The 26,597-nt window shown below is 57.6% G+C and overlaps 1 protein-coding gene across 1 annotated transcript; it reads right to left on the reverse strand.

Moving 5' to 3' along the window:
• On the reverse strand, nt 1–25,504 carry SETD1B (SET domain containing 1B, histone lysine methyltransferase). The gene is given in 18 exon segments (XM_043557519.1): nt 1–2,712; nt 5,301–5,438; nt 5,517–5,636; nt 5,722–5,853; nt 8,146–8,312; nt 9,171–10,430; nt 11,784–12,278; nt 13,344–13,449; nt 13,543–13,913; nt 13,990–14,251; nt 14,636–15,177; nt 15,180–15,462; nt 19,002–20,240; nt 21,118–21,230; nt 23,313–23,583; nt 24,217–24,315; nt 24,560–24,747; nt 25,255–25,504. Coding segments are annotated over 17 exon segments (5,946 nt in total). The 5' UTR covers nt 24,734–24,747; nt 25,255–25,504; the 3' UTR covers nt 1–2,538.
• Nucleotides 25,505–26,597: the final 1,093 nt, after the last annotated feature.

The following is a 26,597-nucleotide window of genomic DNA, read 5'->3' on the forward strand; positions in this document are numbered from 1 at the left end:
TCTGTAAGAAAAGTCAGTATATTTATGGTTTGCTTTATAAAAGTTACTATAATACAATGGTACATAGTATTGAATTCACAAAAATATGAACAAATATTTACAACAAGACACACCCACAACGGAAACACTTCTCTTCAAAACAAGTTACGTACGGATGACAGAGTCTATATGCACAAACAACCCTAAAACTTATGGGTTCTCTTCTTTGCAGGAGGAGAGAGGCAGAGAGGGAGGGACAAGAAAAAAAAAAAAAAAAAGGAGGAACCCCCAACTTTTCAAAAGCAAAGATTTGTTCAATGAAAATGAAGGCATCGAAAGAAAAGCGAGCCACGTTTCTGGATATGGCCAACCATTTTTGGGGTGGGGCGGGGGGTTCCCGGGTACCGGTGAGGGTGCAGCCCCTGGCCCATTGGGCAAGGTGAGGCCAGGGTGAGGGACGAGGGTGGCCCCCAAGCCTGGTTTCCTCACATCCCCCTCCACTTCTATGGGAAGAAGGGAGAGAATGAAGGCAGCCCCTTGGGGGCCGCACAAGTAACTCAAATCAACCATCTCTACAAACTACACATTTCCTCATGTGAAAAATAAATATTTCCTCAGTTGCACAATTAGGCAGAAAACCGCAAACGGAAGAGAAGGTCACCGCTGTGCCCAGGTCCCTCCTCTGTGTCTTAATGCCCCCGATTTCATCGACCTCGACCTTGAAACTGGTGGGCACAATCTCAAACAGAGAGGGCATGGGGTAAAGAAATTAAAAAAAAAAAAAAAAAAAAAAAGAACACAACAAAACCACCAACGACAAAAAAAAAGAGAGAGAGAGAGAGAGAGAAATAACAATTCTTTGTACAGAATTTACATGATAACAAGCTTGACACAAGCTGAGATACCAGAGGCTCCGGGCCTGCATCCATCCGCAGGGTGGGGGCTTCCCCGCTGGGAGCTCTCCCGTCTTGGTGAGGACTCCTGGTCACAACAGTCACTTTCCAGAAATTATTTACATGCCTGCTCTGCTTTCTGGGGTGTGAGGGACTTGCTTTTGTGTGTGTGTGTGTGTGTGTGTGTGTGTGTGTGTGTGTGTGTGTGAGAGAGAGAGAGAGAGAGAGAGAGAGAGAGAGAGAGAGAGAGATTTTTGGAAATACAAAGAAATGAGCAAAAAAGTCTCCCCACATGTTTCTACAAGAAACAATGTTCCCGAGAAAAAGTCCTTTATGGCAGCCTATATACAGAAGTTGGTTCTGAACTTCAAAAACCTATTTCTTCCCTTCGTTTTGATTTTATACACGCACAAGAAAAAAAAAAATCTATGGAAATAAACCCTGAAGAGGATGATGGGGAAGAGGGTAAAAGGAGTTAAAAAATAAAAAACAAAAAACTGTCAGACTTAGATCTGAGCTTTAAAAATCTTCTCCAAGATTTTCCTTTCTCTGGGAGAATAATCTCACTCTGAAAATAAATATGCTCTTGCCTCCTTGGGATGAGGGGGCTGCTGGCAGGGTGAGTTCGGGTGTGGGCCAGGGGCAAGCGGGTGAAGCTTATAGACAAAAAAAAAAAAAAAAAAAAAAAATGCCACACGCATCTGGTCAGAGACCCGAAGTGGCGGGACTAGGGGACCCGCCTGCCCTGGGAGGCCCTCCTCCTGCCCTGGGGGGGAGGTGAGAGCAGGAGAGAGTAGACAGGACCCTTCCCAGTGCCCCCACGCCCACATTGGGGCCTCCGGGAGGCTCCCTCATTGCTGGCATTCGAATGAGAAAGTAAACATTGAACCCAAGATTTTGGGGGTGGCAGGGTGTGGGGTGGCAGGGAGAGCCCAGAGGGGAAATTCCTGCCTGGGACCAGCTTGGCTCCACCAGGGTCTGCTAGGGGAAATGGCGCCCCCAGGCTGCTGGGGAAGGAACAGAAGGGGGGGGGTGTCTTCTCCTCACTGAGTCGCTGCCAGCAGAGAGGGGGCCTTGCGTAGTGTTCTGAGGTCACAGCCTGGGGCTGACCCCCCTCCTCTCTGCAGCACCTGGCCCAGCGCCCTGGCCCGGGGGTTCCGGGACGCGGGCCGACACGCCACCATACTGAGGCCTCTGCAGCCCCCGCCAGGGGTCCCCGCTCTCTGATTCTGCCTTCACATTTCAACGGTTAAAATGTCTTTTCTTACGACGAGGAAGAGAGTAAAGAGAAGACAAAACAACATAGCAGCATTCGTGGATAGAGGCTGACCGGGAAAGAGAAGGACAGAGACAGAGACGGAGAGCGAGAGACACAGACAGAGAGAAGTTTACGCTGGAGTTGAACAAAAATCCTGAAGGGAGCATTTTAAAAAAACCAAAGAGACATGGGCCGAGAGACACAGAAGCCCTTTCCCACTGAGGGGCTGGAGCTGCGCTGGGTTCTGGGGGTAGTGTTGGGGGCGCCAGGCCCTGACATGGCCGCTGGGTAGGGGACAGCACCTGAAATGGGGGTGGGAGGTGGGGCTGGGCCCCGGGGGCCGGGGGCTCCACGCGCGGGAGCCCCAGGGCAGCACGGGCGGCCTTCTGCGGGGCGCCGGTGCGGGGCCTAGTTGAGGGTCCCCCGGCAGTTCTCGGAGCCGCACAGGCAGGGGATCTTGACGTCCTCGATGGGGAACTTGTAGTCGTAGGTGATCTCCTCATTGACGTTGATGTGCTGCTTTGAGTAGATGACGATCTTCTTCTGCGACTCCACCGTGATCACCTTGGCATAGCAGTTGGGCTGTGGGTGAGGCGGGAGGGGAGGGTGAGCCAATGATCCACCAGGCACCCGACCCGGGCCCCCCAAGCCCGACCACGCTCCATGCTCAAAGCCTGACTAACTTGCGTCTTGCCCCCCATTTCCACTGGCCACCTGCTCCAGGCCCCCGGCTCCCCTGTCTGGGTGACAGGGACCCTTGCCTCTGATAATAAATAAGAATGATGACAATGGTGATGATACTAAATTATTCTCCAGGGCTGCGATTTCCATTTACACTACAGGCGACTTCCAAGTTTTTGTATTTCTAGCTCAGGCCTCACTTCTGAGCTCCAGAGAAGGGGTCAGCCAACCCCGGCCGGCAGCTGCCTGTTACTGCAAGTCGAGTCTTCCTGGCACACAGCCACACCCATTCATTTACACACTGTCTACAGGCTGCTTTTGTTACAATGGCAGTTAAGGAGTTGCTAAGAGATTGTCTGGGACACAAAGCCAAAAATATTTACTATCAGGCCTTTTAAAGAAAAGGATTGCTGGACCCTGCTCCAGACCCAGAAATCCAAGTGTCTGCTTGATATCTGCCTTCAGCAGCTCCTGGAGACGTTTTTGACTCAGTAAGCTCAAACCTCAACTGTAGGGCGCCCAGGCCTCCAAGCAGCTGTCTCTCAAACCTCCTTCTTACACCGAGGCTGGCTCTGGCCCACTGCTGTGCCCAGAAGGTTCTCCCTCCAAAGGACCTACTGATTCTGTCTACTGCCCTTCACCTCCACTGCTGCAGCCCCAGCCAGGTCTCTCTCATCACTCGGCTGAACCTCAGCAGCTCCCGCTACCTCGCTGTCCTCTGAGATAATCTACTCCTGACCCAGCAGCCAGGGAAATCTTCCCAAAGGAAGAGCAGACCCAGTGGTCTCATGGCTCGAAACCTGACAGTGGCCCGCTTGCTTGGCTTTTAGAGAAACTTCTCAGCTCGGCCTGCAAGGCTGAGTGATCTGGCCACCCCAAGCCTGCCAACCTCATTCTCTTACCCGCCCTCTCAACCCCTACTTCATCCCTACTGTCCGCTTTGCTGTCCCTTCAGGGCCTCATGGAACGGAACACTTGCCCCACTCACTACCACCTGGGTGATCCCCTCCTAACCCTCAGGTGCCACAGGGAGGCAAGAGGAAGTCCCTACTGGCCCCAGTGATGCTCCAGTCACAGTCGTGAGAGCTAGCTGTGTCCGCTGCGTCAAAGGGAACTCATTGGGGTGCCTGGGTGGCTCAGTCGGTTAAGCGTCCGACTTCGGCTCAGGTCATGATCTCACGGTTTGTGAGTTCAAGCCCCGCACTGGGATCTGTGCTGACAGCGCAGAGCCTGGCACCTGTTTCGGTTTCTGTGTCTCCCTCTTCCTCTCTGCCCTCCCTCCCTTGCTCGAGCTGTCTCTCTCTCTCTCTCTCTCAAAAATAGATAAACATTTAAAAAAAGAGAGAGAGAGAATTCATTGGTTCTCCCAACAACCCACAAGGAGGGACCATTACCAGCCCTGTTTTACAGATCAGGAAACCGAGGCACTGAGACGTTAACTAACTAGCCTACAGTCACTTGCTAAGTAGCAAGGTCATGACTCGAAACAAGAGTTGGGCATATTTGCTCTGGAACTAGCCTGTCCCCTGTTTGAAGCTCCCTGTGCCTGTCTTCGGCGTGAGAACCGCCCCTTGTTGTCAACACTCACTGCCCCCTGGACCAGTGCCATCCACCACTGTCACCACTAGCCACGCGAGACTATTTAAGTTAAAATTAAACTCAATTAAATTAAAAACTCAGTTCCTCAGGGGGCGCCTGGGTGGCTCAGTCGGTTGAGCGTCTGACTTCAGCTCAGGCCATGATCTCCCAGTTCACAGGTTCGGGCCCTGCGAGGAGCTCAGTGCTGACAGCTCAGGGCCTGGAGCCTGCTTCCGATTCTGTGTCTCCCTCTCTCTCTGCCCCTCCCCTGCTTGCACTCTGTCTCTGTCTCTGTCTCTCTCAAAAATAAACAAACATTAAAAAATAAGTTAAAAAAAACCCCAAAAACCAAAAGTCAGTTCCTCAGTGGCAGGGGCCACATTTTAAGTGCTCAACCCCACGAGCAGCCGGTACCACAACAGTGGCCACTACGGATGCTGTGCCGCTCACAGAGTTCCGCTGGACAGCACCGCCCCGGGACCGAAGGCCTCTGAGGGCCGAGCCTGACCGCCGGTGGCACAGCAAAAGGCCAGCACGGAGGAGGAACCGGGTAAACGTGAACTGAGAGGACTACTTCCGGAGTGAACTGAGAGGACTACTTCCGGAGTGAACTGAGGGGACTACTTCCGGAGTGAACTGAGGGGACTACTTCCGGAGTGAACTGAGAGGACTACTTCCGGAGCACCTCGAGTCTCGTCGTGCCGTTTTGCAGAAGGGAAAACTGAAGCTCAGGGGAGCAAAACGCGGCGTACGAACGAGGCCTCCCCCCCCCCCCCCCCCCCCCCCCCCGCCTCCATCACCCTCGGGCAACCAGAGCTTGGGACGGAGGCCGTGCCCATTCCGTGCCAGAAGCTTCTGGGTCCTTCGGGCACAGCGGCAGGGGCAGCAGCGGCCTCCGCACAGGCACTCACGTTGCAGCTGTGGTTGATGAAGCGCGCAAAGTTGCCGCACTTGGTGGCGTCGATGATGGTGTCGTGGTCCACCCGGAACATGTAGCTGCTGCCAATGCCCTCGTCCTCATAACGCTTTTCCCGCATGTCCGCGATCACCTGGCCGGGAGCAGGCCTCAGTCGGGGCTGGCCCGGCCCGCTCCCACCCCTGCTCCCAGCCTGCCGGGCGGTGCCTACCTGGCGGATGTTCTGGCCCACGTACTCAATGACCATCTCGTCAGCCGCGATGGGCTCCATGGCGAACAGGCCCCAGTCGTGAATGTGGCTCTTGCAGAATTTGAGCTTCTTCTTCCGGAACTGGGGGAGGGAAGGAGCTGAGAGGTGAAAGGCCTGGCCTCAGCCCCGCTGCCACCCGGCGGCCCTGGGTGGGGCCCGGCCTCACCTTGAGCTGGTTGAACTTGAGCAGGTCACTGTCACAGCTGCCAGTGAAGGAGGACAGGAGGCGGCGCTGTTCAGAACGCCGCTCCGAGCCGGCCCGAGTGGAGGCGTGTGGCTGTGCCGGGATGCTCATGCCCTGTGAGGGGCACGGGGGGACGGATCAGGAGGGGTGGGACCGCCCTGCTCACCGTGGCACCGGGACCGGGGTCCCTATCACACCCTAAGCCCCGGGTTCCTGTCGTCCCACCTTCTCAGCCTCCTTGCTCTGGGCTTGGCCGTGCCTGTCCCATCCCTACTTGTCCCCTCTCCTCTTCCCTGGTCCTTCCTGCCAGAATGTGAACGTCCTCAACGGCCTCCGGTCAGAGAACAACACAACTTTCCCTTCACGCTTGCCGTCTCTCCTGTCCCAGCTAGAAGACTTGGAAAGAACTCCACTTCCGGGAGACGAGACGGTGCGTGTCCCTCCACCCTGTCCCCCGTGGCTCTCACCACGGGCCCTCCGACCTCCCCAGGCTTTCGAGATCATGGCTCTTTCCTTGGCACCCTTCCTTCTCCTCCTTCCCTCGGCCACCCTCGTCCTCTGCCCTCCTGCCCTCACGCCCTCTCCCTGGGTGAGCGCTTCCTTGCCGTGACCTCCCATGAACATTTCCATCCCGATGACTGGAAGTCTCTCCCCTGCCCCAAGTTCTCTACTGCACCCGTATATCGAACTGCCTAAAAGACCTCACTCCCTGGATGTTCCACAAACCCCAAAACGCAAGCTTCCCACCTCAGAGCTTGGCATCCAGCTCCCTAGTTCCCCAAGCCAGACCCAGCTGCATCCCAGCCAGGTCCTTGGTCTCCTCCAGCCAATCCAGCCCCCAGTGCTGTCCTTTTGGCTTCCCGATATCCCACTGTTCCTGCTATTCTTTCAAAAACATCCACTTTTTTCTCACAGCAAATCAAGTTGAACCTACCCAAATGTCTGGACTGGGAAATGTAGCAGCTGTGCACGGTCTCCCCTGTGGACCCTTGGGGTCAACTTTCCACACAGCAGCCAGCGTAAGCTTTGAAAATCGTGGGCTGAGCCACGTCACCCTCACCTTCTCTCTGGAAGCCCTCATGTGGCTGTCACACAAAGAATACAAATCTAACCTCATCACCACAGCCTCCAGGGCCCTGAGGACTTGTTATTCTGTCTCTGGTCTCAGCTAGTCTTTCCTTTCCTTTCTCACACCACTGAGATCCGTCCCCCCCCCCCCCCCCCCCCCACCTCAGGGCCTTTGCACATCCTGTTCACGCTGTGCATGACTTCAAGTCATTCTTGAAAAGCATGACTTCCAGACTTAGTGACCCACTCTCCTGTCTTGTTTTGTTTTGAAGTAGGCTTCATGCGCAGCGTGGAGCCCAATGCAGGGCTTGAACTCATGACCCGGAGATCAAGACCTGAGCTGAGACCAAGAGTCAGATGTTCAACTAAGCTGTGCAGGCACCCCATCCCCCCTCCTGTTTTAACTTTAAAAGAACGTGTTGTTTTTTTTTAATGTTTATTTATTTTTGAGAGAGAGAGAGAGACAGACAGACAGAGCATGAGCAGGGGAGGGGCAGAGAAAGAGGGAGACCCAGAATCCAAAGCAGGCTCCAGGCTCCGAGCTATCAACACAGAGCCTGATGCGGGACTCAAACCCACGAGCCATGAGATCATGACCTGAGCCGAAGTCGGACGCCTAACCGACTGAGTGAGCCATCCAGGCCCCTAACCTTTATTTATTATTATTTTTTTAATAAAGTAGGCTCACACCTAACATGGGGCTTAAACTCAAAACCCTGAGATCAAGAACTGCACGCTCTACTGACTTGAGCCAGCCAGGCTCCCTTCCTGTTTTAACTTTTTACTGAAGCCTTTTTCTACTTCTCTGTGGCCTCTCCCAGTTATTCACGTGGCTCATTTCTTTACTTCATTCAGGTCTGGCTCAACTGTCACCTTCTGTGACCCCTCTGACTCCCCAGTCCCTAACCTCCTCTCCTGTTTTCCCCACCTGGAATTCTATGTTTATTTGTTCGCTTGATCATTTCCCACCTCCCCGCTAAAATGGAAGTTCTGTGAGGGAAAGGATTTTGTTCTGTTCACTGCTGTAGACCCAGAACAGTGCCTGGAACACAGCAGGCACTCAGGAGACGTTTGCTGAATTTAAAGAGGAGAGAAGGAAACTTCTGGAAACACAACTCCACTCTGCTCACATCCCTGATGAAAATCTCAGAGGCTCCCACTTCCCAGCCTCGCCTCACCTTTCCAACCAGGGTACCCGGGTGAATTAATGCCTAACGCCCCCTGTGCCAGCCCCTCTGTCCCCACAACCCCTCATGCCGCCTGGTACGCCCCCCTCCAGAAGGTCCCCACCCACGGCAGCCTGGGAGGCTCCAGTGTCCAGGCACCTGAGGGCAGTACCTGGGTGTCTGTCGGGGGCTCATCGGTGCTGGCGCGGCTGCTGTTGAGGTATCTGAGCTTGTCCTTCTTGTCGATGGTGTAGAAACCCTCGCTGCGGGCACAGCCCGTCACGTGCTCACGGATGCCATCGTCCCGTTTCTTTTTCTTAGCTGAAGAGAGGCTGGTGGGTGGGTGTGGGTCAAGGGCCACATGGACATTCTTGAAAAGCCCCTCCCAGTCCTTCCAGAGACAGCCCCACTGGGCCTGACCTCTCTACCCTCAGGCTAATTTCCAGGAGGTTCCATCCCCCACACCTACACCACCTCCACTGAGGGTCAGAACTCTTGTCAGGGGTACCTGACTGCACGGTCCTGGGTGTATTTCTTATCTGCTTCCTGCCTCAGTTTCCCACCTGCGCACTGGGGCAATAGCAAGGCTTCTCTGAATGATTACACACGTTCAGGTGCTTAGCAGACTTCCTGGAACAGAGGAAGTGCTCAGTAAACTAGTTTGCTATAAGGGGTATAAAGACAGCTCCAACTTGATGGTTCTGTCTGTGCTGGTAACACAACTATCAGGATTAGCATCATGGTTAAGAGCCCAGACTCTGGAACCAGATTTGCCTGGGTTCAAATCCCAGCTCTGCTACGTCAGAGCTGTGTGACTTTAGGCAGGTCGCTTAACCTCTCTGAGCCTTGGTTTCCATATAAGTGAAATGGGAAGAATAGCTCCCACCTCACTGACCTGTTGGGAAGATCAAATTAGGTGATGGGGGGGCCAGGAGGAGTTGGCCCTCCGTCAGCCTCTGCTACTCTGATGTGCGATCACGCCACTACGTTTGGCCCCGAGACCCGCTAATCTGGGGGTGAGACGGGCCTGGCACAGAAAAGGTGTTTTAAAAGTGCCAGTGATGACTCCATGTGGAGCCTGGCACGGTGCCAGCAGACGCCACTCAGTAGGTGGTGGGGAGTTGGGCGACTGCCTTCAGTCGTGGGAGACAGGGCCCAGAGAGGCGGGCAAGGACCCCACCGCGTCGTCTAGGATATAGGGATGGTAGACCCAGAGTGTGTCGTTGAGCCAGTCCATGCCATTGTCCTGCTGTAGCAGCCGCTCGTAAGTGACACACAGGAAGCGGATGTCCTCCTCGTCGATGCCACCGTTCCAGATGTCGTACAGGATGGTCATCTCCTCAAACTCCGACCGGGGCCGGAAGAGGGGCTGCGGTGGTGAGAGCTCGGGCGAGGCTGAGGCCACCAGGTCCTCGTGGCGTTTTTTAGGCGGCCGGCGCCAGGGCCCCCGAACCTTGGCCAGGTCCATGAACTCCTCGGTGACCTCATCGCGCCCACGGGGGCCCGGAGGGATGGCCTCGGAGGGCCACTGGTTCTCTAGCTCCTTAAAGGGCAGCTTGGTAGGCTCAACAGGGGGTGGAGGTGGGGGCGGAGGAGGCTGGGGGGGCAGAGGGGGAGGGGGGGCCGGGATCCCCGTGTTCCGGAAGTCCAGGGTCACGGCCCGGGGGTCATGGGTGCTGGGGAAGACAGGGGTCTGTGGCTGGCCTGGCAGGAGCAGGAGGTCTCTGCCGAGGGTGGCCCCCCCTGGTGGCCGGACCAAGGGCCCATCCAAGGAGAGCACAGCCGGCGGGGATCGCCGGGGCCTGCCCGGCTTCCTCTTGATAGGGGGTGGGCAGGGGGCCAGGGGCGCAGGCAGCAGGGGCGGCAGCTGGGTGGGGGCCCGCGTCTGGGCCCGCAGGACAGGGACGGGCAATGCCAGGGGCAGGGGCAAGGGCAAGGGCAGGGGGAGAGGCAGGCCCGTCTCCAGGAGCACCGGGGAGGTCAAGGGGCCAGACCGCTCATCGCGCCGGCCAGCTGGGAGGGGACAGACAGGCAGGAGCAGAGGTCCGCCGGGCTCAGGGAAGGTGGGCGTGAAGGTGAAGTCCCGACCAGGTGTCCTCGGGAGGCCCCCGCTGCTCAAGCTGGGGGACTGGGATGGGTAGGAGAAGGGGCTGCCGGGCACCTGCGGGGAGCTCAGTGACAGGCCACTGCTACCCCCTGACAGCGGGGGCTCCCCGCTTGGCGTGGCCGGCACCGTCTCTGTGCTCTGTGACTTGGCCAGGCTGCCACAGAGACCCGGAGTACGCGGGGGCTGCTCCTCGGGAGGCGGCTCCAGAGGGACGGGTGGGTGTGGGGGCTCTGGGGTCTCGGGCTCTGGCGGTGGGCTAGGCGGCCGGGGTGGTCGAGGGGGTGGCAGTGGCGGCTGCAGTGGTAAGGAGAGCAGCGTAGGGGACTCGGGCGCCACTTCCAGGTCATCCTCTGCAGAGAGGTGGGCAGAAACCAGACCGTTATTACTGGAGTCAAACATCTCGTGGTGCCCTATTTATGCTGCCCTGCTCTGTGCTTGATACCCGACCTCACACCCCTCTGGGCCCCCTGGCATTCTGTGAGTGTGGGGACCGTCCCCCCACAACTCAACCACTCAAGGCTTCTTAGTGCCCAGCCCAATGTCTGGCACACAGTGGGTGCTTGATAAGCTAAAGATGTAGGAGATATGGTTCTTAGCCTTTGGCATTACATCCTTAGAATGGTGTTCTTGTGAACAGGGAACGTCCCATGGATCCAGAAAATGGGCTCTGCTATTGAATAAAATTCAACAAGTCCCTTTTCTGCAGGACTTGTCAGTGCCTTTCTCCCAGCATTTATCTCCATCGTCATATAATATATTTTCTAGCTTATCTACTGTCATTTATCACCCTGTCTTCGAATGTAAGCTCCATGATGGCAGATACTTTTGTCTGTTTGGCCACTGTTGTATTGTCAGTGCCTAAAACAGTACTGGGGACACAACATAGGCTTAATACATACCTATGGCAATATTCAAAAACCTGAGGTTCTGTAGCCAAACAATACAGAACTAAACAAAGTATAAATAGGTTTCTTTCCCGAAGGATGTATTGGAGGATGAACTGACCACACAGTGGCTACATAAGTTTAAGTTAATTAAATAACATTACAAATTCAGCTCGGCAGTAGGCACTTGCCACATTTCAAGTGCTCTTAGCAACATTGTATTTAATGGCTATGATATTGGAGAGAGCAGATAAAGAACGTTTCTATCACTGCAGAAAGTTCCACTGGACAGTATGTTACAGCCTTTAATATGCTTTGTGTGGCTCCATCAAGGTGGCAGAGAATGCTGTGTCCATGGCCCTTCTCACCTGGCCCAGCACCCCAAGCCTCCCCCACCTGCCTGTCACTAAAATGACCATATACACCTGCTCCCCACCCCTGCCACACCTTTCTGAGAGCGTCTCATAGGACTAATGGTCCAAGGAGCAAACGGTGGGGAAATGTGGCACTGAGGAACGGTGGCAGGAGCAGTTCTCTCAGGCAGCTATCTGAAGTTCCGGCTGGGTGCCAGGCTCCGTGCTGGCACATTATGTCATCTCACTCTGCCCTCCCGCACGACCTCATGGGGGACATACCACCGATCCCACATTACAGATGGGGAACCTGAAGCTTGGGAAAGTTACACGAATTACCCAAAGGAGCCTGGGCTCGTTCTGCCGGTGAGGACATCCTGCCTCCATCCCCACCACCTCAACGGGGGGGGGGGAGGGGGGGGGAGAAGGGGGAGTGGGGGGAAGGGCTGCAGGCTGCAGGTGTTACCTGGGGCAGGTTCCGGGGAAGGCGGGGGCCGGGCCTCCGTCTCTCCAGCAGGGGGCTCTGGAGACAGCAACCTGGCCCCTTCTTGCTTCAGGCCCGGCTCCTCCGAGGGCTCCTTGCAGCCTGCCAGCTCTTCGACACACACAGGCAAGGGGGGCTCTTCCAGCACGGAAGTCCGCTCCTCGGGAGCTCCGTCCTCAGCCTCGATGTCCACCTCCCCTTCCATGACCGAGGACTCTGTCACAGGTGCCCCCGTGGCCACATCCTCAAAGTCCTCATCGGGAGCAGCAGGAGCCATACTCTCGTCTGCTGCTGTGGTCTCCTCCTCCTGCTCCTCCTCCTCCTCCTCTTCCTCCTCCTCCTCCCTTGCCACCAGCTCCTCTTCATCCTCTGAGGATGACGATGAGGACTCGGAGCTTGATTCGAACTCAGAAGACTCAGAACTCTCGCTGGAGGACCCAGCTCCCGCCTTGGACGTGGCGATGCTCACCGTCTCCTCTGGGCAGGGGACACAGGGGACACAGGCATGAGCCCTTCAGCGTCTGCTGTGCGCTCCGGCTAGATGCTTCCCCAAACATCTCAGACTGATGGCGCCCAGGCTGAACACGGCCCTGATATCTCGGGGCGGGGGCGGGGGTGGGGGGGTGGGGGGGGGTGGGGAAGGGCGCCTGCGTGTTAACTAGTCAGCATTTAAAAAAAAACGGAGGCGGGGCGCCTGGGTGGCTTGGTCGGTTAAACGTCCGACTTCGGCTCAGGTCATGATCTCTCGGTCCGTGAGTTCGAGCCCCGCGTCAGGCTCTGTGCTGACAGCTCAGAGCCTGGAGCCTGTTTCAGATTCTGTGTCTCCCTCTCTCTCTGCTCCTCCCCTGTTCATGCTCTGTCTCTCTCTGTCTCAAAAAAATAAACGTTAAAAAAAAATTAAAAAAAAGAAAAAAGAAAAAACAGAGGCGAGGGGCGCCTGGGTGGCTCAGTTGGTTAAGCATCGACCTCGGCTCAGGTCATGATCTCACAGTCCGTGAGTTCGAGCCCCGCGTCGGGCTCTGTGCTGACAGCTCAGAGCCTGGAGCCTGCTTCGGATTCTGTGTCTCCCTCTCTCTCTGACCCTCCCCCGTTCATGCTCTGTCTCTGTCTCAAAAATAAATAAACATTAAAAAAAAAATAAAAAAAAAAGAAAACAGAAGCGAAATCCGCATAGCATAAAACGAACCATTTTAAAGTGAATAAGTCAGTGGTATTTAGTACATTACAACTATCTCTAGTTCCAAATCACTCTCATGAGCTCAAGAAGAGACCCAACACCTTTAGCTATCGCCCCTCCAGCCTCCCATCCCCAGACCCAAGCAACCACTAGCTTACTTTCTGTCTCTGTGGAGGGACCTGTTCTGGACATTGGGTACAAATGGAATCGTAGGGCGAGTCCTGTGCATGTTTTAATGAGCTCACATTTCAAAGACAAGAAATCTTGCCCCAAAAGTACTGCTGAAAGTTGCTCGGGCTCTGGTCTCTGCACGGGGGCCCTGGGGCAGACCAGGTGCCTCGGTCCACACCGTCCACACCGCTCACCTCCGTCCGAGTCCCCTTCTTCCTTCTCACTCGCCTCTGACAGGGCTATGTCCTCGTCCTCATTCTCAGACTCCTCCTGCTCATCGCTGTCTTCAGCGTCATCATCCTGGGGGAGGGGGAGGGAGAGGGGAGGTCAGGCTGAGCAGAAGGGCCCCCCTCACCTGGCCCAGCACCCCAGGCCTCCCCAACCTGAAGGTACCTTATCTGATGTGGATGAGGTCGAGGAGGAGGAGACCTGGCTCCTGGGGCCTTCCTCCTCCTCTTCCTCTTCCTCCTCTTCCTCCTCCTCCTCCTCCTCCTCCTCCTCCTCCCCCTCCTCTTCCTCCTCAGTGCTTTCCCGCTCCTCCTTGTCGGAGGCCGAGGATGAGGGTGAGGTCGTGGAGGAGCCCGAGGATGAGGACGCCGATGACGATGAGGACACCGACAGTGACTCCTTCTCATCCTCCTCCCCGCCACTGTCCAGCTCCAGCGGTCGGGCTGGCCGGCGCCGCACGCCTACGCCCTTGGGGTCCCGCTTGGCAAGCTCACAAGGGGCGTCCGCCATATCCCGGTCCCGTTCTCGCTCTGACTCTGAGGGGAGAGAGGGGTGTCCGAACTGGGCTGGGGAAACGGGAGAGCCCAGCGCCACGTGAGGGGGCGCACATACCTTCATCTTCCTCATCCACAGAGGTTGAGGGCCGCAGGCGCTTCTGGTCACCAGAAGAGGCTGTGTCCGGCGGCTCCTTCCTCTTGACCTTGAAGGAGGGCAGGCGGATGGCCCCGCGCAGCCCGATGCCCAGGCCGAGGCCCTCATAGCCCAGGCCCTCGCCCTTGCCCCACGACTCCAGCAGGCATGAGGCGATGCGGTCCTTGGGCTTTGGCCTGTCCTCGTCCTTGTGCTCGCCTGACTTCACTGGGGTCAGAGAGGCCTGGGGTGTGAGAGAGGAGGGGACTGTCACCATGGTTACGGTGCTGCCGGTGGACCCCCACCTCCCCAGTGGGTGGCCCTCCCTAAGCAGCCTGCCTTCCCTCAACAGTGACAGCCACACAGTAACTGGCACTTCCTTCCCACCAAGTCGGCTGGGCTTCGTGCCCGCCGAACATTCCCAGCACCCAACTCCGTCTCACTGAACTTCAACCTCCTCGCCTGCAGAGCAGGCTACATGCGGCAAGGACACATCCGCGTCATGGACACACAAGCTTTAGAAGGTAACACTCACGCTTGCCTACTCGGGGGTTACGGGGATCAGTGTCCCTCGGGGGAAGAGAGCGTGCCTGCCGCTGCCCAGGGGCACCCCGCACCCGTTGCCCACCTTGGCCATCCGCTCCTTCTTGTCCCACCACTCGTCGAAGGCGCGGAAAGCCACCACCTCCACCATCTTGCGGTTCAGGTCACGCTTCATGATGGCCTTCAGCTCTTTGAGCACCACCAGCAGGACGCCATCCACAGTGGCCTTGTGTGGGTCCTCCTGGCGTGGCACGTAGCCTGGTGGCGGCACTGATGGGTCAAACTTGGGTAGCGGTGGCCAGGGCTGCCCGCGGCCCGGTCCGCTGTTGCTCAGGGAGAACGGGCCCCGGTAGGGCGGCAGGTTGACAAACTGCAGCCCGGCTGAGGCGGCCGCGGCAGCCGCGGCCATGAAGGGCGGGTAGGGGCAGGCGCCCTGGCCAGTCATCAGACGGCTCAGCATCTGCGTTTGCATCTGGAAGGACATGGGCATGCCGCCCCACTGGCCACCCAGCACGTGGCTCATGTCCACCTGCATCACGGGAAACAGCCCTGGAGGGAAGGGCGGCAGCGGTGGTAGGATGGGTGGGGGTGGGACACCAGGGGGGGGCGCTGGCAGGGGTGGGGGGGCACCGTCACAGCTGGGTGGGCGGGGGGCGGGGGGGGCGGGGGAGGCGGCAGAGGCGGGGGCATGGGGAAGCCTGGCTGTGGTGGGGGCGGCGGCGGGGGTGGGGGCAGCGGCGGGAAGCCGGGGGGTGGGGGCAGCGGCAGCGTCGGAGCCAGCACAGAGGGGGCTGCCACAGCTGCCGCCCCTGGGGTCACCACCATGGGTTTGGGGCAGTCGGCGCTGGTGATGGGGGCTGAGGGCATCTCATCGTCGGAGATTTCCATGTCCTCGCCCGAGGACTGCTGGCCCTGTGGGGAGAGCCGGGGAGAGCGGTGAGGCTGTGCCTGGGAGGCCAAGCTGGCTCCTAGAGCCCCTTCCAAACACCAGAAAGCTCGAGAAGCCTTTTGCAAGACTAATGAGCAACACGGATTCTGCAGTTTGGGTCCTAGTCCCCTCCCTTCTGGACCATGTGGCTTTGGGACCATGTGGCTTTGGGGAGTCACTTAACCTTGCTAAGCCTGTTTCCCCATTTGCATTATGGGCATCTTAATACCTGCCAGTTGGTTTAGGAGGATTGATTCATTCATTCATTCATTCATTCATTCATTCAGTAAACACTTGCTTAGCACCTGCTGTGTGCCAGGCACTGTCCTAGGTGCTGGGGACACAGCATTGAACAAGACAGACCCAATTCTTGCTCTTGTGGAGCTAAGTTTCTAGAGGGAAGAGACACAGGAAAACCAGGATGAAGAGGAGAAATATAGAGCCCACCTTGGAGGAAAAGAAAGCTGGGGAGGGGGACAGGGTGTAAAAAGGGAAACAGATTCCATGTCAGCTTGAGAGATTCTATTTCAATTTGTAATTGGAGAATACTAATAATTAACACTTCTATAGTGCTTCCTACATGCTCGGTATCTTTCTAAGGCCATTCTTTTACCAAGGAAATTGGAGCACAGAAAGCTTAAGTAACTTGCCCAAGGCCACAGAGCCAATAAGAGATGGAGTCAGGATTCAAACCAGTTAGGCTCCCAGTCAGCCTGCTGTCCTCACTGCTGCAAAGAGGGCCCGGTGGCAAGGGCGACATTTGAGCAAGGAGAGTTAGCAGTTTTAAGGCTGCATAAATAGGAGGTATGTCTTTTTATTTTCCTTAGTTAATCTTTCATCTGGTCTTGAGACTGCACAACACCTTGTTTCACATCAGCACTGTAGCCTTGCAAGGTGGGGCTCTACTCCAATCCCTTCTGACAAGTGACGAAACAGAGCCAAAAGCCACTGGCCCAGGAGGCACAGCCGGTCAGAAATAAGGCTGGGACTCAAGCTCAGGATGCCTGCCGAATGGGATCCAGGAACACTCACTGTACCAGGCAAACAGTGGGGAAGCCAAGGATGACCCCAGCTCCGAAATGGGCAAGGGCCCCTTTACATTGGGACACAGGCCTGGAACTGGAAGGAGGCATTGGGGTGTACCTGGTAGGGTTGGAGTGAGAAGGCAGAGCAGGGGTGGGGAGAGGAGAGTTACGTCACCCCCAGGCTTTTGTGTCCGGACAAGAGGTGAGAGGGTGGCTCAGGCCCTGCCCTAGAAGATCTCGGTAAGGTGACAAGAGCGTTTGTAGGCTGCCACGGACAGGGAATGGATTTGAAGGCTGAGGGGGTGCGGTCTGTACAGGCTGTAAGGTCAGAGGTCAGATCTTCAGGTGAGGGAGTCCTCAAAGGGAAATGGGGGGGAGCGCCCGCGGGGAGAAGAGGAATACTAAACTTTCAGCAGCAGTAGGAAGCTCAGGATTTTGCTAGACCCCCACTACACACACACACACACACACACACACACACTCTCTCTCTCTCTCTCTCTCTCTCTCTCTCTCTCTCTCTCTAAAGGTCCGCACGCACATGCAGCAGGAGGGACTGGCAGGCTCAGCCCGATACTCCGGGACAGCGCCCGGGAGATCAGTCCCGGACAGCGCCCAGCGAGGCGAGCGCAGCACATAGAGGGTTAACCCGGCATCGCGGCCAGCCAATCACAAGGAGACCCGGGATCCTGCGCTCCAGCCCTCGGCCCTGCCCCTCCCTCCGCCCCTCCGGCGCCAGGGGGTGGGGGTGAGAACCAGCGGGAACTAGCCGAGCGCACACTGCTCAGCACCAGCCCGCGCGCGCGCGGTGCCGGGAGCTTCCCTTGCGGGCACCTCAGTTAAGCCGAAGACCGTGTGAGGCAGGTACTTTCACCGTCCCATTTCACAGGCGATGAAACTGAGACTCAGAGAAGGAAAGTGCCTTACCCAAGGTCACATAACCAGTAAGCGACAGAGCTGGGTTTCCAGGCTCACGGACTGGAGCCTGAACTTTTAACCACCAGCTTCTGTGAAGAAAGGGAATCTCCCTCAGTGGTGCCCCTGCTCTGTCTCCGGAGTCTTCAGCCTGAGCTAGCTGGGACTCCCTCCAGGTTCAGTCTGGAGGAGTCCGGGTGCTGCTCTCCAGGCTGCCGGCAGGGGGCTCCCGAGGGCCAGCCTGGAGGTTATCTGTACTTCGGTCTTACTACCGCTAAGACCTAGGGGCATCCCGACCCCATCTCTCTTCGGCTTCAGTCTCCCGCTTCCCTACAGTGACATGATGGGAGAGCCCAGTCCCTCCGTCTACCCTGGGATTCCCAGTCCCGGACCATTCTGTCAGCATGGTAGACATCCCCCAAGCCCAGGCAGCAGAGAGGAAGGGAAGAAAAGATGGCAGGGCTGCCAGCCCCCCACCTCTGCACACCTGTCAACTCCTCCTGCCCGGACCCCTTGGCACCAGAAACCACTTCCCCAGAACTGCCTGGAGGCCCCCTGGAGCCCCGGCCACCTGCAGTCCCCTCCAGGGCAGGCCAAGTTCCTCTCTGTTCCTCCCCGAGGCAGCCAAACCTGCCTAATCAAAGGGCCTGGGAAGGGGGGACCCTCCCTCCTGCCGCCCACAAGGGCACAGAGCTCTGTCTAAGCCCCTGGCTGCTCATGCCCGCTGGGCGCGCAGGATCCAACACAGGTCTTCAGGAGGACCAGGACAGGTGCCTGGACCAGGAGTGGGGAGGAGCAGAGCCAAGGAAGATGACCTAATCCGTCCCTCCAAGGGATTGTAGCACACAGCAGCCCCCACCCCAACCCAGAGGCTGGAGATTTGGGTAATAAGACCCCAGATAAAGATCTATGGCTGAGGAGAGGCTGGAGAATGGTCAGTTTTGCCTGTTTCTGGCTGTGGCCTTCCCCCTAGGCTAACCCTTAAGTCCCGACTCCTGGAAACAGAGGAAAAGCTAAGGGAAAATTCAATGCCCTCCCTGCCCACCATGGCTTCCTCTCTTCAGAGGGCACCAGGTTCTAGGAGACAGTGCTCCAGAGCTCCCATCTGGCCTAGCCTAGCAGAATGCTCTGGCTAATCCCTCCCCCCAAATATGCCTGAGTGTCAGGATCAGCCCTGATCACCCTCAGGCGACCCAACAGACAAGGGGATCCAGAACCATTACCATAGTCCATACTATCTGGGGTCTCGGCAAACTCCTACCAAAGAAGCTCAAGTCAGAATTGATCCCTAGGAAAAGTCTTAACTTCCCATACCTAACAGGAGAGCAACAGAACTAGGTCATGTTTCCCTTCTCTCTATGGCTGCTAGGTTGCTCAGAGCCAAAGCAGCTGCTCAGTCACAGCCCCTGGTGCTTTTTGCATTGGCTTTTTATTCTCTGTATTTGACCGGTTATTTTAGCTGCCCTAACCCTGTTACTTCTGTGTTTTAGCTAATTGTCCTGAGGGGATAACGTTTCAAAGGAGGAAAGGGAGACACAAGATAGACAAAACCAATCCAAGACAGAGGTGGACAGACATGGTGGTACCTCATCCATCTTCTCTGAGGTTGGGGTCCTGTCTCCAGCCAGGTCCAAGGCTACCTCAGTTGTCTGGCCCAGAAGACCAGAAGGGTCCGGGGGGCCTGGCTCCGGAGGGGGGCGGGGCCCCACGCCCAGGTCAAGCTCATCATCCTCGTCTGAGTCGGGTAGCGGCGTGGGGCTGATATCCTCCAGGCCCGTGCTGGAGGGGCGTGAGGAGGGTGGCGTGGGGCCTCGAAAGCCTGGCTGGGAGTTGGTGCCAAAGGGGGCCAGTGGGGAGAGCTGGGAGGAGGAGGAGGAGATGGGGCTGCCCTCCATCTGCAGCTCCGTATCCGAGTCCTGCTCTCGAAGGAAGGGCAGCTTGGTGCGCTGTTCCTTCAGCAGCATCTCTATGCGTGAATCCAGGCTGTCGTGGGGCTTCTCCAGCCCCGCAGGTGAGGACTCCAGCGTAGGTGTGCCTGGACTGTCACAAGGCTCAGGGCTCCAGCCAAAGGTCGGCCGGCCACCCAGCTCCATGCTGTTGGCATCAGGGGGCGGTGGGCCGGGCGGTGTGCCTGGCTTCTCCTTGGTCAGGGGTTCGGTGGGTGGCAGGGGTGGGGGCGCAGGTGCTCTCCGGAATTCCCCACTCTCACGGGCCCCAAAGGTGGTTGTGGTGGTGGGCTCCTCAGGGGGTGGGGGGAAAGGGGGCACAGGGGTCTGATACGGAGAGAAAGCCGACTTGAACGTGACTCCAGGAGCGGGGGTTGCTTGGGCAGGCGGTGGAGTGTGGGCGAACGTGGCCGAATCCTGTGGTTGGGCCTTGAATGGAGGGCCACTGCTGCCCCCGCTGCTGCTGACTGCCCCAAACGGGAGGTCCACGGAGCCCCTGAAGGCAGCTGGGGCCCCGGCCACCGCGGTGACCGCACAGGAGTTGTGGACATAATGATGCTCGTGGCGGCGGTTGTAGGCATCTGTGAACTTGCTTTCGTGGCGCCGGGCCTTGAAGGTCACCGTGGGGTCCTGGCTGAAGAGGTAGGAGGGTGTGGGCTGGCGGCTGGAGTAGCTGGAGTCCTGCGAGAAGGGGGTGCCCAGACGTGGCGTGAGCGGTGTGCCCTGTCCGTAGGAGTTGGGGGTGTCCAGGCGGCTGCTGGAGTACGCCGTGTCCTGCGAGAAGGGTGTCCCACCACTATTGGGGGTGACCGAGGAGGAGCCGGAGCCACAGCCTGCAGACAGACTACCATCCTTGAGGCGCTTCAGAGCATCTGACAGCTAGAGAGAGAGAGGGAGAGACAAGTGAGGTTGCTGGAGGGGGCTGCATGCAATGGATGGGGGCTGTTTTCCCTCTACACTCTGGGGATCTCAGAGCCAAGCTGGTCACTCCAGAACTGCAGCATGGTGGAAGAAGGGGGGGGGGAGGGGTAGGAGATCGAAGAGGAGCTTCTGGATTGTCCTAACTTTTCTCTAATCATAGGATAGCCAGCTATCCCCAAAGAACCTTGAGGGTTTTTTCTAATCCTTAAAGCAGAGAGAAGATCCTGACGTCTTGATTTAAACTGGGATTTCCTTCCCGTCTCAGACTGTCAGAAATCAAGGATCTTCCAGCAGGGAGAACTATAGTTTGGGGAGTGAGGGGGTGGCCAAGGGTCCTGTTCCCTCTGGTCTCCCAATGTTTTAGGAGTTAAGGCGTGTGACACGGTAAAAGTGCCTAATGAATAACCTAGCTGACCAGCAAGTCGGTGAAGGCTGCGTTCTGGAAAAGCTACTCCTGAGGGTAGGTGAGTTGATGCCCGGGAAGGGTTGGATTGAGAATCTCCCTGTGTGAGGGTGGCCTAGGTAGGAGGCAGTGGTTGGGTAAGGAGTCACGTCAGTCTCGCTCTGGGAATAGGGACCACTGAGGTCTGCTTTCTGGGGGCAGGGCTAGAGCAGTGCCCAGGACATCAGACACAGCAATGTTTCAGCATTAACACGAAGCCCTAAGTAGGCTGTGGGTCTGTGGGAATCCCAGGCTGGACAAGGCCAGGCTCCTCTGCCTCCTAGGCTCTGGCGTCCAACGCTAGAGATGGTGAATGGGGGCGAAGGGCCCATCAGAAGCTGGTGATGAGTGTGAGTATGTGGGGGGGAGGGTACTGAATGGTAATAAACCCACCTGCAGGGTCTCATTCACGATCGGAGAGACAGCGTCCAGCTCACCCACTGGGAGGGTCTGGGGTGTGTATCGGCCCGTGACCAACAGTTCGTAGAACCGCATGCGGGTTTCCCCTGTGGGAAGGGCAAGGGAGGGAGGATTGAGGGAGGCTCCAGGATGGGGCAGACCCCACAGGTTGGCTTATGGGCCCCTGGCGCCTGAGACCCCCCAAGCCTGAGAAGCTTTGTGACCCTGACCGGGGAACCACCTCTCTGTACCTCACTGAGGAGTCCGATCTGTTCAACCAAGCTGCTCACCTGTATGATTTTTCTGACCCTAAGATTCAGAATTTAATCCTCTGTGGGGCCGGGACTCCCCCCAAAACAGAAACTCCACCTCCAACACAGAGCCTCTCCCTGTCACTTGAGCCATAGCACCTGAAAAAAGAGTCAGGTTTTCCCACTTAACAGCCAGAGCCTGTAGCAGGTGGAGAGACCCAGTGACACAGAGGTGACAGTTCACTTTATTGTTAACTATCTGAGGCCAGGTGACCAGCAGAGTTTGTAAAACACAGTCTAGTACCACGTTACTGTGAACTCCATGGGCCTCCTCCGCTGACCTGGCTGACCAGGCCTCCCCAGCTCTGCCGGGCTGGTCCCACTGGGCCCTGTCTGGTAACCCTCCCCCATCAGCAGAGAGAGGCCTCTATAGACCCTGGGGCCCCAGATTATTGATATTTATAGAGCCCTCTGAGGCAGCTGCTTACATATGCAAAGGAGGCACATTCCTTGAGCTACACTTTACACTTTGCTGGTCTCTTTCTTGAAATACAAAGTTAGTTGGCAGTCTCTGAGGGCCTCCCACTTTTTTTTTTTTTTCCTTCCTTTTTTTCAGAAATGAAATTTTGGGAAGAGCTGGCTGCTCCTTAAAATGGGCATGTGACAGGGAAGAAAGTTCCACATTCAGTTCTCAGGGAGAAATGAGACTGCAGCCACACAAGGGATGTGTAGAGTTTGAAGGGTCTGTACTCCCCTGACAGAGACAGGAACCCAGGCTTGTGCCCTGAGGAAACTCAGAACTAGATATGGGCTTGGCAAGAGTTTGTGGGATAACGGTGCCCACCCAGTTCCAGCATCCCTCCACAGCCCCCAGCAAGGTCTTAGAGACCTAGTCAATATGTATTCATCGTTGAAAGCACAAGAAAGGTTTAGATTTTCCTGTTTGGGTTTGGTGTGCCATTTGCCTCTAAACACCATGCTCACAAAACTCCTGGAAGCTGGCCACCTAAGCTTTCCCAGACAGTGTCTCCCAGAAAACCTCAAGAAGCACTGGACCCAACAGTGCCTGCCCAGTCACAGGGCAGGTTGGTCCTGGGGCACCCAGCACCTTCTTTCATATGGGTGGGAACTTCCCTAGAGAGGCCACAGGCAAACTTTGGGGGATGCCCTAGAGTCTTGCAAGCCCCTCCATCCGGTCGAGAAGAAGCCTCCCAGGAATGTAAGGAAGGAAGGGTGACTTCCCCAGCCCCACTCTGCCAGCAGTGAGCTCAGAGTGAGCACATAGCGGGATTCCCGGCGCATGGGAGGTGCTGCTGTCTCTTTAAGAGAGAGGAGGGAAGGCACAGTGTCAACCCTTGAGCACCCACAGCAGCCCGCCCAGCTCTATCAGAACATTATCAATGAAACCACACTCTGAGCCCAGATTGGTTCCCACTCCAGAAGGAAGGGGCAGCATGGGGGAGGGGGGGGGGACCCTGGATCCTTGGAGGATTCCCTTTTTAGTTGAAGGACCTACTCTATATGTATTTAAAGGCATTCTAGTGGCTCCCTCTCAGCTCCCACAAATAAACAAACCCTGCCTCTTCCCCTAACACAGATGGCAACACTGGAGACTGCCTAAACCCAGGCCACTAGGGCTCCAGGAGGGGCCCGCAGGGGTGTCAGTGGTGGGGAAGCCTCTGGGTGGTCCCTAGGGGTACATGCAGTAGCCAAGGACAGCACATTTAGTAAATTATAGCCTGTCTCCTAGCAACAGACAACACATTTAGCTCCATGTGACTCTATCCTCAGGAGGGGGCAAAAAAAAAAAAAAAAAAAAAAAAGGGCTGTTGGGGGGGTCCCTAACACTGCAAGAGGGGCTCTGGGAGGGAAAGGAGTCGTAGTGACAGGTCTCACTGCCCCTCCATCGCAGTTTGTCCCAAGTGGGTCTCCACTCACCTTTAGTGTCCAGCTCCACGTGGATGATATTGCCCATGACCGAAGTGCTATGCAGGTGCTGAACCGCCTCTTTGGCTCCCCTGACCGTGGCAAAGACCACCTTGGCAATGCCCAAGTGCTTCTTGGTCTTAGGGTTGTACAAAATCTCCACCTCCTCCACCTCCCCATACTTCTTGCACATGTCCCTCAGGAAGTTTTCTCGGATGTTATCATTCAGCTTGGCAAATGTCACCTGCTTCGGAGGCACCGGGCCCACGTAGAACTCATCGATCTGGCAGGGACGAGGGGGAAGGGAGTTTGGAGAACATTGAAACCGAAGGGAAACACAACATTCCCCACTCGCGTGCCCGATGAAAACAATGAAGGTTAAAAAATAATTTTTTTTTTTTGAAAAAAAAAATGCACGCGGGCGGGCCCGGGAAGCGGAGGATTAAATCGTTTGGAACGTGGAAGTCCTCTGGGTTCGAAAGGAAAGGGGAAAAAGAAACAGTTTCTCTTTCCCCACCCCCCATTCTGGCCTCCTCTCCCTGCAGCCGGGTCAGGGGCGAAACCTTGATCTATGAAGTTGTCCCCTCTTAAGCCACAAGACTGAGAAGGGGGGTGGGTCCCTAGGCCAAGCTTCGGGGGCTAGCAGGAGCCAGGTGGGGACCCGGAGCCCCCAGCTGGGCCGGCAGGACACTGTATCAGATCCTTGATTACAGTTTCACTGAATGTTATTCTGTTTACAGTAGCTGAGAGAGGACACCCCTCTCGCTGCCATCTCCCCCTCCCCGCCAAAACTTCCCTGGCCATGGACGGCGGGAACTCAGAACCAGGCTAGGCTCCGGCAGAACTGGCGTTATTTTCGAACTCGGGGACTGGGGAGGCGGGGAGAGACCGTGGGGTCGGGGGGGAGGGGTCCTACCTTGAATTTGGGCACCGACAGCTCCAGCTCCTTGTTTTTGGTCCAGATCCCAACGACCCGGGGATCTTCGACAATTTCCACCGGGCGGTTGCTGGACATCTGTGGGGAGGAATGGGGGGGGCGGGGCGGAATGGGAGGGCTGGTCCCACTCCCCAGGGGCAGAGGCAGACGCCCCCCCCCCCCCTTCTCCAGGCACTTGTCAAACTCCAGGACTGGGGACCCGGCTGACAGTTGGCCCGGTGGTCGGAAGGGGGGGTCCCTGGGCAGCTCGGACCCCTTTCCCTCCGCCCCGGGCACGGCTGGTGGTGGGTGGGGGCGGCGGGGAGGCGCGCCGGCTACTCACCGCCAGGCTGAAATGCTGCCCATCGTAGCGGTACAGTTTATGATGCCCCTTTTTCAGAGCCGGGTCAATCATCAACTTGTAACTTCTCCAATGGTGGTTCCTCCTCTCGCCCGAAGGGCCGGGCTGCGGCGGGGGCTGCTGGTGGTGGTGGTGGGGGGGGTGACTGTTCTCCATGCCGTTAACCCAACCTGAAAACGAGCAAGTTGTTGTCGTCTCCGCCGCGGCGGCGGCGGCGGCGGCGGCGGCCGCTTCTACACACACGCGAAAGAATCAAATCGTCCAGCCCCCACCCCCTCCCACCTTACCAGCGCGCCCCAAAAGGAGCTGTCTCGCTGGCTCCCCCCAAAATAAGAATAGAGCGAGAGAATAACCCTTCCGGGAGAATTAGGCGCCCGCCCGCTCGGCCACCGTCTCGGGGCGGCAGCGAGGGGCTCCCGGGGGCCCCCGGTGCGTGCTGGCGGGGCCCGGGGCGTCCGGAGGACGCGGGCTCCGGCCCATGGTGCCCGTCCTGCCTCCCGGCCGCCCGGCGTGGCGCTCGCTCGCTCGCTCGGCCCGGCTCGCGCGCTGGGCTCGCGGCAGGCCTGGCGCCGCCCGCCCGCCCGCCCGCTCGGCCGGAGCCCGGGCCGGGGCCGGGGCCGGGGGCTCGGGCCGCCCGGCTGCCGACCGCGGCCTCTCCCTCCCCGAGCCGCGCTTACATCCCCGCCGGGCGCCGGCCTCCCTGCGCCGCCAGCCAGTACATGGTGTCCCCCGCGGGAGCCGAGGCCGGGGCGGCCGGACGGGGGGCCGGGAGGGGGGGGGCGCCGCCGCCGCGGCTGCCGGGCCCGGAGCTGCTGCCGCCGCCGCCGCCGCTGCTGCTGCTGCTGCTGCTGCTGCCCGGGAGGCGGCTGGCGGCGGAGGCTCGGCTCCCAGTAGCCGCACATCCCACAATACACCGCTAAGGAGCCCGACCCGAGCGCTCACCCTCCTCCTCTTCCTCCTCCTCCTCCTCTTCCTCCTCCCCTCTCCTTCCTCGCCGCTTCCCCAGGCACTCTCCCGGCGGCGGCAGCTGCGCCGCCAAAGCCCCGGGCCCCAGCGGCCCCCCACCCCTCACTCGCGCGCTCCCACACTGCCTCCCCCCTCCCCGGGGGAAGGCCTTTTAATTTATTTATTCTGCTGGGACTTAGGTGGGGGGCTTGGCTGGCGGGGGAGGGGGGGTCTCCCCGGGCTCTACCTCCCGCGGCTGGGGCTACCCTCCGAGCCGCGGCGGCCGCGGCGTGCGCCTGGGGCCTCCAAAACTGTTTCCAAACTGCCAAGACCGGAGGTGGGCTCGTGGGGGCTGGGGGAAAGGGCTGGGTTTTTTGAGGGGTGTGTGTGTATGATTGTGTGTTTAGATGCTGGGAACCGTGGGGGGAGGCAAGACGACTCGAGACGAGTTGCAATCGAGGTATCTTCGCTCCGGCTTCCTCCTTCTGCCCCGAGACCCCCTCCCCCGTGGTGCTGAGCTAGGGAGGGGAAACCAGGATTTTAACCAAATTAGCATTCACATTCCTGGGAGGATGTAGCCCTCGCCTGGACCTGGGTGATAGAAGCTTTTTGCTCTGTTTTTATTTTTGGAGAGGAGCGCCCTGTAATTGTCCTAAACACATGCTTCTCTCTCCACCCCCCCCCCTTCTTCCTCCAGCCACCAACGGAGGAGAGAGTCCCCCTTTTTTGCATTTATCTTTTCCTTCCCCTTTCTTTATTAAAGGTCCGGGAGTGGCGGCGCCCAATCAGCGCGCGGCTTCCATTTTGTGAGTTCAACTCCGAGGCTCCCGGGCTTCGCGAGGACGCATTTGGAGCCCCCTCTGCCTGTCCTCTCGGGCGGCCGAGGCGAAGGAGCCGCCTTTCTGGGGCTTCGTGGTGGTGTATTTCATATTGGGGCTCTTTTCGGGGTTTGTAATTTGGCCGTGGGTAGGTAATTGGCTGGAGCAGGGCGGCAGGGCGCGGCAGCCAATCAGCGCGCGGCTTCTATAGGGCTTGAGTTATTAGACGCTGATCTCAAAACATCGTTCATCAGACA

Source organism: Prionailurus bengalensis, chromosome D3 (assembly GCF_016509475.1).
Source record: "Prionailurus bengalensis isolate Pbe53 chromosome D3, Fcat_Pben_1.1_paternal_pri, whole genome shotgun sequence".
NCBI lineage: Eukaryota > Metazoa > Chordata > Mammalia > Carnivora > Felidae > Prionailurus > Prionailurus bengalensis.